Genomic DNA, 20,646 nt, shown 5'->3' with positions numbered 1-20,646 from the left:
TTGAAGACTGCATTCATGTCAACCAAAAAATGAATTTTGTTCGCATATTCAATCCCAAGTACTTGATTAAAATCTGTAATTTTGAGTTTAATTGATATTTTCGTCAACCAAAAAAGTGTAACTGATAAATTCTTGATAATTAAATTCAATTTTGAGCTTAAATATTACTAAGTACTTGGTAATTGGCAAGTCAAATGCAATCTAAAAGAGGTTCGTTGAAAATTAGATTTTAATCATTAAAAAAAGATAGATTTTAAGAAAACAATGATAGTTCATATATTCCTAAAAAATGACAGTTGGTAAGAAGCCAAAATGAAATTTATTAAAATCAAAATGAATCCTAACCAGCACAAGGAATGCTAGACAAGGAGTCGTAAAGTATCGACATACAAAGGAAAATAAAAGTAATACCAAAACCCTCATCCAACATACATAAAAAACCCTCAACCAACGTCACAAGCTGCCACAAAAACAATTTCCAGCACCTACATTTCGCTGCTTGCACACAAGAAAACTATGACAGTTCGTATATTAATTTCGAAATGCACTAAGATTTAGAATTATTTGATATTAAACTAGGCAAAAGTAGCTACAAAAAATAAAGTTAATAACTTAATATTGATTTTTAAAACAAAGTATGTTACGAAAGAAGGTGGAAGAAAATTTTGATGGATTCAAGTATATATAGATTTTCACAAAAATTTTCAAATTTTAAAACAAAATAAGGTCGATTCTAGTTTTTTTTTGTATTGGTGGTCAGGGTTTGAACCCCAGACTTGCATATTTTATGCAAGGTCCATACCAACTGAGCTAAGCTCACAATGACCGATTCTAGCATATATAGATTTTTACAAGGGTTGAGTTTAAACACCAATTTCTAATTTCATAAACTCCTTGTGAACAAGAAAAGGTCATAGATGTAAATACGTTATACTCTTCGAATCTTTGTGTAAATCTTAGCCTCGTTTTATCTATTATGCGAATCTTAGCCTCATTTCTCTAGCTTTTGTCTGATGAGCATGGAAGATACAACATGGGAGCAGAAACTCCAAGCCCTAACACACATCCTTACAAACCCCACAACCACACCAACCCTCCACTCTCAATTCTTCATAGCCACACAAATCCCCTGCTACCTCAAATGGGACTACCCACCAATCCTCTGCTCCAATCCATCTCTTCTCAAAAAATGGGAATTATCATTCTTGCTCAAAAGGGTCTTCACAATGGGTATTCCTAAAACTTCTTGGAGGTCCAAGTGTCCATTCCAGCAACCTCCACCATTGATTCTTGCTGAAGGAGTGGAGGAAGCACGGTGGGGAGTTGAACAAAGGAAGAGTTATGTTAGGAAAAGGCTTGCAAGGAAACCCCTTGGCACAAATGTTAACCCTCTTATACCTATTTTATTACCTAATATTTTGTTGTTGTCACTTATGATATGGAATCCATTTAGTTATCTTGATTGATAATAAACTTGTATTATGAATTTTCAATTTCCCACTTCCTGTATAAGATTGATTTTTATTTTGGTATTAATTATTTTTTATTCATATATATGACAAAGGTGTCTATGAAGTATGAATAATTCGAAGTTAAGTTTCATAAAAAATTAAAAAATAAATCGAAGTTAAATAAAATATAGTTGATGATTGTTCTATACCATTTTTCAAAGGTCATGGTCCTGCACGTCTATACCATTTTTCAACGGCGAGGCGGTCAACCAAATGACCATTAAGGCTAAGATAACGTCCACATAAATAGGTATAAACACAAATATATCATTCTAGGATTTCAAGTGTCATACATATATACATATTCATCATTCCATGAATAGAAGAGAGTTCATAATTTGAGTAAGTGCTACAGTAAAGACGAAAATAACAAAAGCGAGAAACATACGATTTTTTTTTTTCTTCTTTTCTTTGGATAACCATTAATCATACATATATACATATTCATCATTCCATGAATAGAAGAGAGTTCCTAATTTGAGTGAGTGCTATAGTAAAGACGAAAATAACAAAAATGAGTTTCTTTGGATAACCATTAGGGGTGGGAAAATGTTAAGTCGTCCGATAGGGGACTACGACTTAGCTTATTTAAAGTTTAGTTTGGTTTAACTCGTTTAACAAAAACAACAAACTCAAACTTTTTATAAAGTCTATTTAATTAAATAAGTCAGGTTAAGACTTAAAAAAAGTATATTAAGACGGTCAAGCGGACCTATTATACAATTAAAGAATTAAAAAACTGTAAAAAAAATATAGAAAAGGAAAATTTTACCCTTAAGTTTGTTGAGAAGTTAAATGATAGATAAAGGGCAATTTAGAGAGAGAAATCTATGAGATGTTTGTCAGTGGGAGCGACTGAGACACCGCATAAGGAGAAGTTGGAGAGATTCAGTGTTAAGTAATTACTTATGTCGCTCGCTGCATCCAAGGTACTTGCTTCTTGATGGTTTAAAATCTAATATGTTAAGTAATTACTTATGTTTGCACCCCCTAATCCCCAATGAGAAATTGAGATACTGCAGCAGTTACAGTCTTCAACCTTAATGGCAACAGTAAGGTAATGCTCATAGTTTCAATTCTTAACATATGGATAGTTAGTTAGTGACTTAGTGTGGAATATTTATATCACTGTCTTGCTTCTTTTCTTAATCATCGTAATCGTGTTCATCACGTTGTGAAATGCGAAAGCCAAACTTCATCAGTAATTTTGTTTGAGTTATCAACCTTGTGTTGGAATGTAGATCATTATTATCAACAATTTCACTCCAAATGATGATACTTATTTCATTCAAGTAAATATCTATTGATGCTTCTGATGAAAGTGCTAGTGAGTTTCTCAAACTGTTGGTCTAGTAACTCAAGTTAGCTTCATTTCTTTCAATATAGCCCAAAACATGACAACATGACATGCTAGTTTCTATTGTATTGCTAATTACCGATATAATCACAGCAGTTTGGAATTGCATTTTGTAGTATTGCTTGTCTTGTTTTGATTTTGGAGGATTTTTAAGTCTAATTAGTAATAGTGTTTATGCATGAATCGAACTGTGCGTCTCTCTTAGGTGTGAAGCCTGTCTTGTTTTGATTTTGGCTTGCATCACTAGAATTGAACTGTGGTGTGCCTATTTTTCTAAATGCATGATTCATAGTTTTTTATGTTTGATTTATGAGCCTAATGGGCCCATTGAGCTACCAAGCGCACAAAAAAATGGCAATTCATTTTCCCTCTCTGACTTTAAGTAATCAAAGCCTTTTGTTGACTGGTTCTCTTTCATCCTGTGATGCTTAATTCAGTGATAAATCAATTCTCTGTGACTTTAAGTAATCAAAGCCTTAATAGGTTGGCTTGACAGTCTTAATATACATTTTTGTAAGCCTTAACCTGACTTATTTAATTAAATAGACTTTATAAAAAATGACGTTTTTATTAAACGAGTTAGACCAAGCTAAACTTTAAATAGGCTAGGTCATAGGCCCCCTATCGGACGGCTTAACATTTTCCCACCCCTTATGGTTATCCAAAGAAAAGAAAGAAAGAAAGAAAAAAATTGTATGTTTCCCGCTTTTGTTATTTTCGTCTTTACTGTAGCGCTCACTCACTCAAATTAGGACTTCTCTTCCATTCTTTCATACGGTTTGAAGATCAAAGCTTCCGAAACGGTAATTCTCAATTCTTGCTCTCAATCCATGTCTTTTATTTCAATTGATTCATTCATTATACACAATCTCCTGATTCTGATTCCCCTTCTTTTTTATGCGCTTATCATGTTTGTTGAAAGTCCTCACAGACTTTCTTCAATTTTCGATAATAGAACTTTTTCAATTCTCATCATATCATGTCTATTGGAAAAACCATTATCTCATTTGTTGCCATTTCTCTAAGTTTCTTACTCTTGTACTTTTTTGCTGAACTGACTCGGACATTGACGCGAACATCGACAAGAAAATCAGAATGGCTTCCAAAACCCCAATACGTTCCACCACCACACCCCTCTCCAACTCAATCTTCAAATCTAAACACGTATTTCCCATTCACTCTTCTCTCTTGTTTCTTTTTCTTCACGAAATTATTCACAGTTACATATTCATGAACCTACTTGCTTATTTTTGCAGATTTTCTTACATGAATGGTGGCTTGTGAAACCTCCAAACCAATGCAAGGGTTTAGCTCTTGCTGGCATTGCTTCAATGGAGTAATTTTTTTCATTTTCACTTTGTAGGTTTCTAATTGGTTATTTGTTTGGGTAATTACTTATTGTGACTATTGATGCATGCAGGAGAGAAAGAATGTTTTTTTCTTCACTGATTGTAGAGAGACATGAACCCAATGTTGTAGAGACTCAAGATGGCATCACTGTAATGTTCCACGGTTTGATTAACGCCTCACATACATCTCAAAATGGTTTTTCTTCTGAGGTGGGTTACCCTTTTTCTTTCTCATTTCTCTTGACCCATCCCTGGGCTCGTTTGATTGTACTAGCTTCTAACAGAGTTGATTTTGAATATAATTAGTGTGTTTGGTTATGCTGAGAGTCATGTGGCAAAAATGGATTTTAAATGAATTGATTTTTGATTAAAATTGAGTTGTATGTAAAACGTTGTGTGTTTTAATACATTCAACAGTTATGTCGCCGTTTCTCAGTTGGATTTCCACACAATTGGAAAAATTATTCAGCTCATAGTTCAGGAAATGAATGTGAACACGTGGATAAAGTTACTGGTTTTGACGACTCAAATACTTCTTCCCACAAAAAAACAGCTGATGAGACCTCACAGGAAGCTGAAGGTAACAACAATATTGCGAGTCTAAGGTTGTCTCAACCTCAAGTTGGCGTGATTTATAATGGTGAAAATGGATTCTCAAATGTTGACAACTCAAATGCTTCATCCCACAAAAAAGCAGCTGATGAAACTTTGCAGGAAGATATGGAACCTGAAGGTAATGACAACATTGCGGGTCTTAAGTTGTCTCAACAGGAAGATATGGAACCGGAAGGTAATGACAACATTGCGAGTCTTGATTTGTCTCAACCGCAGGTTGCCGTGATTTCTAATGGTGAAAATGGAGTCTCAAGTGTTGCTGCAGCTGAAAATAGTCAATCTTTGATGAGTGTATTTGAATTTGATCCTACCCATGAGCCAGGCAGTGTTAGGTCTCCACTTTACGTAAAGAAATTGGAGTTTGACCAATTATCAAGTGACCACAAGGATAAGAAATGTATCAAGAAGAAGAATGTAGATGATACCGGTAACTTGTGTAGTAGGGTGCTAACAAGAAGCATTGCCAAGAAAAGTCACATGATGCTTATAAAGGATGGGAAAGCTGAAGTAAAATGTTTCACTTCTGTTAGAAGATCTACCAGGGTACTAAATTATAAAAAATGAGCTGTTTACGATTATTCTGTTGGATTTTGATCCTAACAGAAAAATTAGTTGGCTTGCTTTTGAAGATATACAGATGTAGTCTTCATAGGATTTGGAGGCCTTTGGAATGTTCAAATTGGTGCCTCAAGAAGCATATTCCATAAGTTTTAGAGTTTGCTTCTTTTATTTACAGCCCCTTTTTTGGGTTGTTGAATTAAGAGTATATATGCACATCTGATATATTTTTTGATTTTGTTATCGTGGACGTTGTTACAACTATTGGGGATCCACAACTTCAATCTTGCATTACTAATTGGTGCACTAGTTGGTTACACATTTATACATATTTCTTAGTTGTGCTTCCATCTATTGGTGAATATGTATCCTATCCTATAGGTGCTGATTTATTTGTTAATGTGGTGTGGTTTCACTAAAAATCTCACGGTATTTAGATAAACAAAACTCTTTTTTTCTTTCAAATAAAGTATGGCGTGCATTCACGAAACCATTTGCTTTGGGTCAAAAATAAACATTTTGAATGAAAACAACATTTGACTTCTAAAAAATTGAATACATGATTTATTTAATGAGTTTAATTGTGGTGGGTCGACAGTTCAAAACTGTTTTGCACAAACAAACATGGCAATTCATAATGTTTTAATTGGTTGTTTGTGTAAAACAGTTTTGGACTGTCAACCCACCACAATTAAACTCTTATTTAATATGGTCTTGCTAACAAGTGATTCTAGAGACTCTTAAGATTTCCAATTTTAAAATTATTTTTTAAAAAGTTAAATGCTACAATTTTCACTGTATTGGATACACAAAAATAGAACAAAAATCCCAACCTACTTAATTATATACAAATAGATTTTTTATTAATTTTACAACTATTCAGATTTTTTAACTAAATATGAATAACTTCTAACTAATCAAACTAGTTTTCTTATTTTGAATAAAAAAAACTAGTTTTCTTATTTATTTTATGCTATGGATTTAACAGTCTAGCCATTTATCCTTTTCTTAATGCATTATACTTTACACTAAATCAGTGACACAACTTCACACTTTTGTTGTTTTGCTTTATATTAAAAAATAAAATCCATAATTATAGATGCATCTTCTTCTCCCACTTTCTTGTAGGATAGTAAACAAACTTAGAATAGCTTTTTTGACTTGAATTTCTGCTTTTTAGATTGTTCATCCCCCACTGCTTGTCCCTTGGCTACTCCTAGCTACTCCATCCTCTACATTATGTGTGTAATTTAGGATGTGGACACAATTTGACTTATTTTGACGTTGGGTTCGGATCTTTATCAATAAAATTTTAATTATAAAGAAAAAGGAAAATGTTAAAGAAAAAAGTCTCGCAGTTGACTCCATTTTTTAACCTAAAAATCATCTCATTGTATAAACTCTTTTGCATATTTTTTTTATATGTCACACAACTCTAATACTAGTAGAAAAATCAAGCAGTATGCTTAATTGTTTTTAAAATTTTAAAATACTACACATTGGAGTTACTATTAGGCAACCAATAAGACCATTTTTATTTATTGTATATGGCTATAATGCAATTGCAATCAATTTGGTTAGATGTTGATCCACGGCTAGCTTACCTGCTCCTTCCTTTAGTTACCTATATCAACAAAATTTAGTAGCACGACCACTCCCTATTTACTTTCCACATGGGTGCACAAAAGTAGGTTTCATATGTGACAAACAATTTTAATTGCACCTTAAAGATGTGATGTGTACCAAAACAAGTTGGTACTACTACTTAGTAACACAGTAAATTAACCTAACTACACACGGTAGTTCTAGATTAAAAAGTAATAAATCTACTCCACCAAAGTTAGTAAACACCTGACACAATCAAAATTTTGTTGATTTAGGATAAGTAAATGTACTAAAATCACATGTTAAGAGCATTAAGAGTGATGTACCAAAGTCAAAAGTTTAAATGACCGAAACTATGGCACTTAAGAAATGGAAGTCTAATTAGGGGGCATTACCATATGTATAATTTCATAAAGCATGATTTGAGTACCGTCACTCACTCTTGGTCATAAACTCAACGTATAATATAAGGCATGGAGGCCACATGTGTTGTGCACAAAATATTAATGTCGTTATTTTCGTGTCCCACCAACTACTCTCCTCAATCCACGCATAATTACTCGCTAGGTCTTTCCCCATCTTGCTCTCGTTTTCACTCTACTTTTCCACCTTATCTTCTTCCAACTCCGGAAACTAAAACATGCAGTGTTAGCATAAATCAACTCCCTATGAAGCACGGATACGGACATGGACACGACACGACACGGACACTGACACGTTGAAATAGCCAATAATTTAAAAAAAAAATCACATAATTCAATGTAATTACAAGTATCGGCGTCGGACACGACACATATCCGACACCGGGACAAGCCTAATCCAAGGAGTGTCCATGCTTCATAGTCAAATCCATAAAAATTTAGGATTTTGTTAGTAAGATATATATCTCAACTAAAAAATTTGATATTGTTAAGTTGAATATTTTTCATGTTACCAAGTTTGAACTTGGAAACTCTCGATGTGTGTAAGTGGATGTTTACTACTCCATTTACAGACGGAAAAAAAAAATCAGTATTTTATGATTGATTTTAAAATGTAGTTACAAAGTTGATTTATATGACAATACAATAAGTTCTTATTAGATGTCGTGCAAAACTAATTTCCAAAAAGAAAGTACATCCTCGTGTAACTCTTATACATGATTAGTGATTACTATGCTCCAAAAGACTAAAATGTGATCTATGATCTATCCTAAAATCAAAAGACTAAAATGTGAAAGCTGATTTTGGCATCTCTATTAATTTTTGTTGACATTGGCATCTCTATTATTAACCTTAGTCAATAGGCCAAGTGTACCATGCGCATCACATCCATCTATTTTATAACCATTTTTTTTGTTGGTAAAATCTAGTAGAATTTTAAGGGAAAAGCTTCTTTAACTTTGTAATTTTGTAACTTTCTAGGATGTACTTTACATTTGGACGACCCAAAATTACTACTATTTGCTAAAGAAAACTTTTGAAGTGAATAGAGTTGGGTACTCCTATCATTTTAGATATCCTTTATGACATTTGATAGCACAATTAATATACTTTAGTGAGATAATTTATGGGCCGCTGGATATGAATGTAGATTGGATAGAAAAGTTAACTTGTACTGGAATCCAACAACAGCAAAACTACAACCTATGAATGCAATGGCTGCATCATCATCTATGGTGCAACTACCAATCAACAATGTGGCTTTGCTTGCAACAAAGGAAAAATGAAATACTCTCATTAAATGCGTAGCTATCTTTGGATACGGCTGCAAGAAAGCTATGTATCAATCAAATAACTAAATATTTGTACAACAAGATTAGAAATTTAAAATGGTATGATATGGCTTTCCATGCAGATACAAAGCATAGAGTTCTCAATGAGATATACAACCATTGATATTCGAACATCAAAATACATAGATATCGTCTGTCATCATGATATGTGTTGATTTTTATCTACTTTATATTTTTTTATCTTCTATAATTTACGCGCATTTTAAAAACATACAAAAATTAAATGACGTTGTATTTGATATCAACAATTTTATGTTCAAAAACCATTTCTTTATATAAAATACAATAAGGTTTTTTCTACATTACCCTCTCTTGTTTAGGGGGTATTTACCCCTTCAAGATATCAACCAATCAAAATGTAATATACAAATGTAACATTAATGTCAAATAAATGAGTCAATTTTTTCTATAAAAAAAAAATGAATTTTAATAAGGTAACTTTTAATTTTTATTTAATTATATTTAGGTATACAATCTTAATTAATTTACACTATAGGGCTTATAACAATTAAAATTTCACATCAAATTCAACCCATCGTGGCTGTGTTAGGTAACACGAATAAGCTAGCTTATAGCTTGTTGGACTAGCTTATAAGTTTGTTTTGATATAATAAGATGTGTTGGGTAACAAGCTTTTTCCACTAGCTTATGGCGTTTTTTGAGAAGCTATTTCAAGTAGCTTTTGAGCTTATAGCTGGTAGTTTTTTATATTTTCTTCCAATTTTAACCCTATTAATTTAATTTAATTATTTTTTAATAAAACAACATGTTCATGGCATAAAAAATAACGGCCAAGTTCATAGCTTATTTTTTAATAAAACAACTGTCATGTTTTCTCCTTTGAAAAAAAACTGCTATGCTTTATTTTATTTTTTAACTAGTAATAGACCCGTGCGGTTACGCACAGGTCACGTAACATTGTGATAATCATATAAAAAATAATTATTTTGTTAGTACTATCAAATGTTTTTTTTTCTTCATATATTATATATAAAAAAATGTTAAATATTTGAATCGCTTATGTTGTGGATTTTATTTGCTTATGTACACGAAAACAAATTTTTATATACACATATAAGAAAGTCAATAAAATAAATTTTTTAAAACTCATGATTATTTTCAAAATATCAACATCAATGTAGTGTTTCTATTAAATAACTTTTTATTTTATATGCAAAACACCGTTCAATGTTTTCACTGTACCCGTTGTAGATTTTATGCGATTTATCTGCAGAAATAATTTTTTATGTTAATATATGAGAAAGTTGATATGATAAAATTGTAGAAACTCATTAATATAGTGTTTCTATTGAATAACTTTTTATTTTATATGCAAAACACCGTTCAATATTTGCACCGCTCCCGTTGCAGATTTTATGTGTTTATATATGCATAAATAAATTTTTATGTGCATATATGAGAAAATCGATATGATAAAATTTTGAAAACTCGTAACTATTTTCAAAATATCAACATTGATGTAATGTTTCTATTAAATAACTTTTTATTTTATATTTAAAACACCGATAAATATTTGCACTACACTCATTGAAGATTTTATATATTTATATATGCAGAAGAATTTTTTTTTTTTTTAACAATGTGTAATAGTCAATATGATAAAATTTAGAAAACTCGTGACTATTTTTAAAAATATCAACATCACTGTATTATTTCTCCAAAATACCGTTAAATATTTACACCGCACTCATTGTAGACTTTATGTGCTTATATCACCAAAATCAAATTTTATGTATACCGATATGAGAAAGTTGATATGCTTAAATTTTGAAAACTAATGATTATTTTAAAAAAATTAACATTATTGTATCGTTTCTATTAATTTTTTAAATATGCAAATTATTAAGATTAAGAGATTAAAAGAGATGAGAACAAAGTGACGATATAGAGAATTAGTTAGGCTTGGAAGTGATAAATCTGAAAAATGAAGATACATAGAGAATTAGTTAGGCTAGAAAGATAAGCAAAAATATATATAATAATTCTTTCAAAATGAATAAATTTGTATTTTATTTTGTAAAATGACGATTACACCCATAAAATTAAGAAGATTGTGAGGATAATTATTAAATTTTACTCGAGTAAGACTTTCTAATTTTCTTATTATAGTATTAGTAGTAGTAGATTAGTAGTAAAAGTAGATATTTAAATTTGTTGTGTGGAATTGAAAAAATAGTTGTCCGCAATTATCATGATAATATATTGGCTTTTAAGAAGGACAATTATGAAATTTTGTTGGATTTTGATTTTGATATATATTTTTTTAATAAATATATTGTTTCTTTAATAATTTTTTTATATATTGTTAGTAGATTTAAAAATCAAATAATATTTAAAATTTTAAAGTATTCCAAAGACTTATTAATTTTGCAACAAAAATACAAATATTGATGGAAATTTGTTATATCAACTTATCCGTGGAAGTACAAATTAGGAACTTTTTTTTTAGAGAAAAAATTGGCTACACCTTTTTGTTTTTAATTAAAAAACAAATAATGTTTTAGAAGTATTCCAAAAACTTATTAATTTTGCATCCTAAAAAATAAATATTTATGGGTTGAATTTGATGTGAAATTTTAATTGTTACAAACCCTATAGTGTAAATTAATTAAGATTGTATACCTAAATATAATTAAATAAAAATTACAAGTTACCTTATTAAAATTGATTTTTTTTTATAAAAAAATTTGACTCATTTATTAGACATTTAATATACCATTTGTATATTACATTTTGATTGATTGATATCTTGAAAGGGTAAATACCCTCTAAACAAGAGAGGGTAATCTAGGCCTCACCATACAATTAACAAAAAAAGAGTTGGATCTTTTTTATGAATTCAGGGTTCACGATTCTAGATACATCCCGATACGATGACCAAAATTAAATTTATGGTCATATCTTTAGAGTCTTAATTATCTGTTAATCATAACTTATTATGTTTAATTAGTATGGAGAAATATTCATTTAAATAAGCAAAAGCTTCTCTTGTAGAGGGACCACAATCATCTAACTTGACTCCATTGGTACAATTTCACACCTAATTTGTGGAAAAAATTTAAAAGGAGAGAGGAAAAGAAAGTAAATGTTTAAGAAAATGCTCCTATAAAAGACACTTGAGACAAGCACACCTTTGCATCACTATACCGACTCCAAAACCAAATCCCTCTTCCCTCTTTCACAATGGCCACATTCCCAACCTACATTTCTTTCATCCTCTTAACAACTCTTTTGTTGCCTCTACAAACTATAGCCAGAGAGAGTGAATTCTTCAGCAAAGTCACACATTTCAACAAAGAAACAAAAGTTCCCAACAAAGAAGAATCCCCAGTTACAAACAAACCAGAGGAGCAACCACCTTTCATTCCTCAGACACAAAATAGCTATGGCTTATATGGCCATGACTCTGATCACATTCCTTCCACCGCCGCCACGGCATCCACCACCAATTCTAACTTTGAAGACACAAACAATTACCCCAACAACAACAAATACTACAACAATGATGCATATAACACAAAGTATTACAACAAAGACACTTTTGGAAATAACCAAAATGAGTTGAGGGACACAAAGTACAATGAAGAAGGTTACAACTCCATGATGGAAAAACAAAACAACAACCAAGAGTACTACTTCAACAACAACAACAATGCTGCAAATGAAAGATCATTCCACAACAATAATTATAATAATTATAATGCTCAGAATAACAGGTACAATGGTGAGAAACAAGGGATGAGTGACACAAGATTTTTGGAAGGTGGAAAATATTTCTATGATATTAACTATGAGAAATACAATCCAACAATGTATGGTGATTCATCTAGAGGAGTGAACAACAATAATAACTGGTACAACAATAATAATAACTATGGTAACAACAATGAGTACCAGAATAACCATGGCAACTACAATGGTTACAAAAACCAAGAGGAGTTGGAAAATGAACAACATGAGTTTGATGTTTTACCATAAGAATTTGGTTTTATATCATTAGCAAAGTGAAGAATTCGCTTTCCTTTTGAAGTGTTCTCTGTGTGAGTGTGTTCTATGTTTCAATGTGCTTTGGATTTAAAAAACATAAAGGTAATTAAAAGATACATAAGCTAATTAATTATATATTAAGGTATTTGTTTTTTTGTTTTACTTTAGTTGTAATTCTATACGGTCTTGTTTCTGGTATTGCAATTTGCAATGTCTCTGTTATGATTTAGATATAAGGCATGAAGTGCAAGAGCATGAGTGGTTTTTTGCTTATTACTTATAAATAAGTTGTATTGTTTGTGTTTTTGCTTATGGTTTTATATTATTTTCCCTTTTTTAGTAAGTTTGTACAATTTTTCTTTCTATTTTTTTCTTACAAAGAAAATTAAGCAGCGCAATTTGAGGAGAGACTAGAAAAGAGTTCAACTTCAAGACAATTTTAAAATCCTACCTACCCACAACATTGGAGATACCATTTTTAAACATTGTGAGGGAACATATATTACTATATTCTTTAGGTCATGTATAATTATAACCTTAAACCCTTTTGCATCATACATGTTATTTGATAAATTGTGTTGTGAGGGAACATACATTAATTATTATTTTCTGTCGTCCCATTAAAAACTATAATATCCCCTTTCACTTAAAAATGTCACTGGAGTTCTAACTAATTATGTGTGTTTTTTTTTTCTTCTTCATATAAACCATCATTTGGAGTTTTACTGATAGAGGATATTAAAAGTATTAATGTAGTTTGATTAAGAAGGAATAAATCATTCATTTAGTTATCAAACTATCGCTTTTTCTCTAATTTAGTTCCTAAACGATACAAACTACATCTCTCCAAAAAAAGTGTAAAAAAATAATAATTAGTCATCCTTACGTATTTTCATGAATTAAATATGAGTGACGGTAGTAGTATAGAGGTTAAATTGATGGAGGTTTAATTCAAATTAAATTATTTAGATTTAAAGAGTGTGAGAAGTTGAAATTTAAAAGTGTTAGGTTTCATATGAATGAATTGGTAACCTAACACCTCCGGCAATTAAAAGACATCTCATTGTCAACAAATGGTTTGGAATAGTCATAGTTGCTTGACAATTATACCCACGGTTGTTTAATAGGCATCTCAAATTGTTCAATTAGTCGGGTCTCGTAAGTTTCAATCGATTTTTCGTGCGTAAGTTTTCAATCGAGTTCGGAATTTTATATAAAAAAAATGTGAACAATTTTAAGAGGTATATTGAGCCATCGTCGTTGTATACACTTCTAACAAGGCTGAAACACAACAGAAAAAGACATAAATGTCCATCGACAGTTAATTGCCGCTGGTTAAAATTCATCAGCAGTTACTGCCGATACCGATAAGGTTATATTGGTAAATTAATAGTGTTTCCTAGCATTGAGTGAAGTGTGAACAACATTATTCTCATCGTTGTACCTAGGGTATATTTATGGATATGGAGGCCCATGTCATGAACTACCATTATTTTCGTAACTCCTTTGGTACTCATTATATGTTCAACAAGGATGTACCTCTGAATCGAACCGATTTAATTACATATTTTAGATGATTCCAAATGTTGATGATGAAAATCCTACTATGTGTTATAAGTGTCGATTTTACCTATATTGGCCCGATTGTTAAGATACAATCACTTTTGAGAATCAGATAAATGAGAAATATCATGCTCATAAAACACCATTGCTCATGTGTGTGAATCCTCTGTTTTTTTTAACAAGATAAAAAGATACTTCTATACACTTGATTATCATAAGACATACTATGTGATACTACTTTACACCCATAATAGTCAATTTACTTGACATCAGTTTAAATCACCTATCAACTATCTATCTTGTTTTATGGTTTGGTTCAATTACTATATATCATGACAAAGAGGTCATACATTGTTTACCTAGAAGACAAGTTGATATGTATGCTCTTAAGTTGTAAGAGAATCGTATCGCTTGTAGAGTGTGTCGTATGGATAGGTTCAGGGTGAACATTGGGCAAACTCAGACAATTTCAAACTAAAAAAGTCAGACTCACAATTAACCGATCGACGTAAGATAGAGCTCATTCATCTGTATATGTCAACGATTAGAGTTGGTGGTGAATTTGTCGGTTGACAGATTCTTGGATTAGGTTCACACGATTTTAGTCTTTACAAACAAAAGTTCTCTATTTAAATTTCTAGAATCAAATGAATAACAACTTGAAATCTCATTAAGAATCGCAAGAATCAAAATCTCATTTAGAATTAAAGAAGTGGTTTGCTAAATCAAGAGGAACTAAAAAAAGGAAGAGGAAGTGTGATAAGAGAGAAAATTACAAGACAAAAGTGAGAGAAAAGGGAAAAAGGTAATAACTTTCATCAAATGGAGAAATAAGCCCTTAGCAATAAACCACTCTTTTGACTTCTATAATGCTCAACAAAAAATAACTTGTCGCTCAAATTCTATCAAAAACTTTTATCGATAGCAAAGAGCTTGTATTTTGAAGAACCAGTATGAAGTTATTAAGATTTTGTAACGAAAAATACAAATAAATTTTTGTTTTGAAAATTATTATGAGTACACTAATTCTATATTCATCAAGGAGACTCAAAATATCAAGACCGTCCCTGTTGGATAAAATGATAAATAAATGATAATTGATAAATGCTTAATCATATGTAATCTTGATTAAATAAAGTTTGGTACTCAAAATTATATGGTATCTGAATTGCTAGAGGGGCTCCTTCCATCATCCACTTAATTTTTTTTTTTTTTGCATATGATAGTCTCTCTTTTTTTGGTAGGGATTCTGCTCAGAATGCACATACAGTTAACAAAACTCTTGAACTCTATCAAACTGCTTCTGGTTTTTTTTTTGAAGAAGCAAAAATGAATTATATATACAAACAGTAACTGGTTAACATTGTCAGCACAAGGTGTGCCAACAAAATGCAACCATAGTTTTACAAACAATTCACTGAAACAACAAAGCTAACTAGCGCCCAAACAATCCAGCTGGCATGCAAGCCAATTATGAACTCCTAAAACATAAACAGCATTAGCAGCCTTCATCCACCAATAGGAATGAATTTTAATTTTATCAACTAGCTGCTGCATATTAGACACTTTATTTTGGAACAACATGTTGTCACGTTCTGACCATATAACCCAAACACATAAAAGCCATACAAGCTGCTTCCGGTTAACTCCTTAGTTTGGACAAATCAAAAATTTCATTCAGCCAAAATGATAATGAAGAGATCAAATTATTGCTCCAAGGATGGATATAGGTTACGACTGTTGAATGTCAATCTAAATACTTAGGTTTATCGGCTTTTGTAGGAAAGGCAAAAGTTATGGTGCATAAGCCATAACTTATGCACCATACATAAGTTAATCACAACCATCAGATAATTGGACACTTGTAATGATCCTATGGTTCTCAACTCAGACCCCACAATCTGATTGCAGAAACCCAATTCTTTCTCCGATTTCGCGTCTCCAATTCTTGCTCCGATTTTCCGGCTAGGTCACGGCGTGATTGTGTCGATTTCACCGACGAACCTTGCTTCACCTTTGCTCGTCGCTCCTCTCCCTCACTCACCAGCAATCAGGCCGCGACCGGAGACCTTGTTTGTTGATGAATTTGATTTTTCATAACTGTAAGTGTAGGATCTCTGATTCTTCATTTGTTTAGTAACGATATTGCTTCAATCTCCTTTTGTTTGTTGATGAATTTTACGCTTTAACCTAAATAATTGATAATGAGAAGTTGGTGGTTTGTTTTTGCAGTTGATTGAATTTCAAACGATTGCAATGGCAATTTCACAGCAGCAAGTTCCACCGCCACCTGATGTTGTATGTATATCTATGTATGTTTTTATTTTGTTTCATGCAATGTTGTACATCACGGATCACGGACGATAGAAAAGAGCGGTTTGTTCAAATTCCGCTATGATGCAGTGCTATAGCGCTGCTAGAGCCGGTATTTGACAAAACTTTGTACAAAATAGCTTGTAGCGGAGCAATAGTGGTTTGTTCAGATTCTGCTATGATACGTTGCTATAGTGCCGCTATAGTCGGTATTTGACAAAATTTTGTACAAAATAGCATATGACAGATCAATACCGATTTGTTCAAATTCCACTATGTTGCAGTGCTATAATGCCACAATGGCCAGCATTTGACAAAACTTTGCACAAAATAATTTTTAGCGGAACAATGGTGGTTTAGTGCCGCTATAACCGCTAATTGACAACATTGGTCTGGTACATGGTTTCTGGTGATGACAACACAGTTGACTGCTTTTTTAGGTTGGTCGTGCCTTTGTTGAACAGTACTACTATATGTTGCATGAAAGCCCTGAGCTTGTGTATATGTTTTACCAAGAAGTCAATAAGATTGATCGTCCTGAACCAGATGGTATCATCAGTATCACAACCACATTGGCCGTGAGTTCTCTCTCCCGTTCTTTCTATCTTTGTTGTCCTCTCATGCGTCGTGTGTACCCCTTGTTTCTTATGTGCATTTTCCTATATACATGTATTCAATATTCATATCTCCGGTTGGTTTGTACAATATCTTGTTTGGCATTGATGTAACCATGTTTTAGGTGTAATTTCTTGTTTACTTCAGACCTTCAACATTGCTCTGGACATGTATTAAAAAGATGTTGTAAAACCAGGCCCCACCTAATTACTTGCTGATGCCTTTTTAATTTATTTCCATTGTATGATCCTCTAATATGTCCATTTGTTAACTCAGATTCTAATAAACATGGATTCGGTATTAGAAGTGGTTGAATTTGAAAACAATGAGCTTATTATTAATATCTCTAAATTTTATATTTTAATGTATCTTATTTCATTTCACCAAGCAGGGAATTGACAAGAAGATACAGTCATCGGATTATAGTGGACTTAGTGCAGAGATCATATCTATGGATGCACAAGAGTCTTTTGGTGGGGGAGTCACTGTCTTCATCACCGGATTTATGATAGGAAAGGATGGCATTAAGCAGAAATTTACTCAATCTTTCTTCCTTGCTCCTCAAAAGAAGGGCTACTTTGTTTTGAATGATGTTTTTAGATATGTTGATGAAATTGAAATCAAAGAACCCGATCATGATATCGGAAATCCTGTCTCTCTTGACAATGGTAATATGATGCATAAGGTGTGATTTTATTAACGGTTTTTGTTTCCTTTATCTGTTAACTTAAGTTGCCTATTTCCTCAACCTTCTTTCAGTGTCAGATCCTCCTGTACTGGAGACACGAGTTCCAGAGCAAATATTTGTGACTGTTGAGGATGGCGATTGGGAAAAACTAGACGTCTACAATCCAGAAAATGAGCAGTGTCTGTTGAAGAAGAGGAAGCTCGTGTTGTTGTGGTTCTTGATGAAATTCCTGATGATTCACAGAAGGTAGCTGGATTGGCTTCCCAAATCGAAGAAGTGCCGAAGAAGTCATATGCCTCTATTGTAAGTCTATGTTCTAAAATCCCCTCTTCCTTTCTTACTCTTTTGAGACACTCACTGCTTTACCATCGTAAATGTCACTTGTTATATTCTTAACTATCGCACTAGTTGAAATGATGAAATTCGAACTGAATGATACTTTAATTGTCATTTTATCTAGAAGAGTAATAACTGCTTCTGCTACTAATTATTGAGATTGCTTCTGTTATATTCTTGCATGTCAGGCTAAATGGCTAAGCACGCTGGTGCAAAAGATGAATTTAAAGATTTGAAGATGAGATTTGCTGGTGGACAGTACGTCAACAATTGATCCTCCTGGAAAGCATTCAGTTGGTCGTGGTAGAAGAAAGCATATAGAGACACGATTCCGTTTTCAAAGTTAGCTAGTATGTTAGTTAGATAACTTCCTCTAAAAAAATGTTAGTTAGATAACTTGGTTGATAAGAAACAAGTTAGTAAGTGAGATTACTTGTGTTACAGATAATGAGTTAGTTTAGAGTTTGTTGCTTACTCACTGATAGACGTTTGGCAAGTGCACCAAATACTATCGAAGTAGTAAAAATATCGATCCCTCGAGGACTGTTTTTAACTTCAATAATTCAATCGCGTTATAAAAATAGGATGTATAAAAGTTTATTTTGTTTTGCCACTAGGCAGTAGATTTGGTTTGATTTTATGAAATCAAATAAAAGAAAATAGATTTGATTAAGAAAATATAGAGAGAGATGAGATCAGATCCTTCGAATCCTCTAAGTTCCCCTAATTGGTATACCGCACCTATTTGTTATGAATCTTCTTCTAAATTACGATGATTAACAAAATAGCTCTAATCAATCCCTTGAATTAGAACCCTCTTCTCAAACTACAGCCCCCAATCCCTTGGGTGGTCTAATAATTCTTGAAGGTTTTACCGAACGTTAACCTATTATCACTAAGAAACGATTATCTATTCCTAGACTAACCCTGTTTATTAGAACAATTCAATTAGGTCTAAGTCGAAAGCTATGGTCAGTGGTCATTCGTTCTCACTAAATCAAGTTATATGTGATCAAGATATAAAAAGCATTAAGAACAATTGAATTGAATAAACTAGAATTGAATTCATAAACAAAATAGAGTTTCACAGCAACATGTGTCAATTAGGGTTACAAAGATTCATCTCGGATCTAATCTCTAAGAGATTTAGCTACTCATAATCGAGTTTACAAATAGCATAATCAATGATTGAAATAAAACATACATGAATTGGTAAAAGGTTGAAGAAATCGCCCTTCTAGCCGTCTCCGATGTCTCAAAATCGCACTTTGCTCTCCAAAATCGTAACCCTTGTTCTTCAGTTTGAGTGCAGTATTTATAGAAGTTTTAGGTCTGACCCATCAAAATCGCGCCGCGCCTTGTATATTGGCGTGCCGCGATTTCCATCAAACAGGGATGTTGTAAATTCGCTTCCAAAATCGCAGCACGGCTTGAAATTGGCGTGGCGCGATTTGCTTCAAACAGACTTCAATATTTCAGCTTTTTGCACTCCAGAACAGTATAAGTTGCATGAGAACTCTATCAAAATGTCACAATAAGTCCTAAAAATTACGTAATGACAGGATGTCATCACTCACTTTGTATAAATGACATGGTAACAACTAATTCATCACCAATTAAGAATATTTTTATTCTTCATCAAACACCTCACTCTCTCAATCTGTGTAATAATATCTAATCCCAAAATCTATCATATTGTTCTATGAATGATTTCATCAAAACCCTTTTCTTTCAGCTCGTCCATTCTCTCAATAAAAGTCTTTCATTGTTTTTTAATTCTTCAAGCTGTTAAAAAATTATCCAACCAATTCTATTTTTTAGACAATTAGTTTGGTTTCGTGTAGAACACTATCAAAACCATTAAACCACACTTATGGTTTCAGTAATAGTTTTTATTTAAAACCATTTGTCAATAATAATTTTTACTATTCTTTTATTTTATTTAGCATTTGACAATTATTTTTCTTTCACATACAAGTCTATTAAAACCATTAAAGCGCAATTATATTTAGACAAAGTCAGAAATTCGTTTTACAACGTAAGAAATAAAAGAGAGATGACGAGGCTTTACAAAAAAAGTGGTTACTTATTGATTAATTCACATTAGGTTATAAGTGTGTACTATTAAGTGGTTACTTAATAATGATTTAAATGTTTATCACAATTTTTTTATTACAAAACCATTAGACAATTATTTTGGTTTCACATTGAAAACTATCAAAACCATTAAACCATACGTATGGTTTCAGTAATAATTTCAGTGCATAACATCTTAATCATTATTTAAAACCATGTACCAATACTAATTTCATTCAAAACCATTACACAATTATATTGGTTTCACATAGTCCACT

At 32.0% G+C, this 20,646-nt stretch overlaps 3 protein-coding genes and 1 pseudogene across 7 annotated transcripts; all 4 read left to right on the top strand.

Annotated features, from left to right (window-relative positions):
* The first annotated feature begins 865 nt into the window (after window positions 1–865).
* On the top strand, window positions 866–1,493 carry LOC146943960 (uncharacterized). The gene has a single exon (XM_085748780.1). The coding sequence runs from the start codon at window positions 1,014–1,016 to the stop codon at window positions 1,464–1,466; it is 453 nt and encodes a 150-aa protein (XP_085604906.1). The 5' UTR covers window positions 866–1,013; the 3' UTR covers window positions 1,467–1,493.
* Window positions 1,494–2,341: 848 nt separating this feature from the next.
* LOC146943959 (uncharacterized) lies at window positions 2,342–5,740 on the top strand. Of its 4 annotated transcripts, none has more exons than XM_085742299.1 (6): window positions 2,342–2,568; window positions 3,654–3,671; window positions 3,955–4,032; window positions 4,125–4,204; window positions 4,289–4,427; window positions 4,635–5,740. In XM_085742299.1, exons 3-6 carry the CDS (start codon window positions 3,964–3,966, stop codon window positions 5,394–5,396), a joined length of 1,050 nt encoding a protein of 349 aa, XP_085598425.1. In that variant the 5' UTR covers window positions 2,342–2,568; window positions 3,654–3,671; window positions 3,955–3,963; the 3' UTR covers window positions 5,397–5,740. The 4 variants fall into 4 exon arrangements, with proteins under 4 accessions (XP_085598425.1, XP_085598424.1, XP_085598427.1 ...); XM_085742298.1 differs by having other exon boundaries at window positions 2,347–2,440; window positions 3,621–3,671; XM_085742300.1 differs by having other exon boundaries at window positions 2,474–2,568; window positions 3,621–3,671.
* Window positions 5,741–11,931: 6,191 nt separating this feature from the next.
* On the top strand, window positions 11,932–13,120 carry LOC146943958 (uncharacterized). The gene has a single exon (XM_085742287.1). It carries the CDS (start codon window positions 11,974–11,976, stop codon window positions 12,766–12,768), a length of 795 nt encoding a protein of 264 aa, XP_085598413.1. The 5' UTR covers window positions 11,932–11,973; the 3' UTR covers window positions 12,769–13,120.
* A 3,444-nt stretch (window positions 13,121–16,564) lies between these two features.
* On the top strand, window positions 16,565–18,763 carry LOC146943957 (nuclear transport factor 2-like; annotated as a pseudogene). Its single transcript, XR_015028121.1, has 5 exons — window positions 16,565–16,638; window positions 17,094–17,231; window positions 17,660–17,936; window positions 18,028–18,259; window positions 18,481–18,763. The product of XR_015028121.1 is annotated as a nuclear transport factor 2-like (transcript).
* The last annotated feature ends 1,883 nt before the right edge of the window (window positions 18,764–20,646 follow it).

This window comes from Medicago sativa, chromosome 2 (assembly GCF_051527215.1).
Source record: "Medicago sativa cultivar Bolivia chromosome 2, Bolivia_mono, whole genome shotgun sequence".
NCBI classification, from domain to species: Eukaryota; Viridiplantae; Streptophyta; class Magnoliopsida; order Fabales; family Fabaceae; genus Medicago; species Medicago sativa.
Note: the sequence above shows the minus strand (reverse complement) of the source record. Positions and strands in the feature narration are given on the sequence as shown.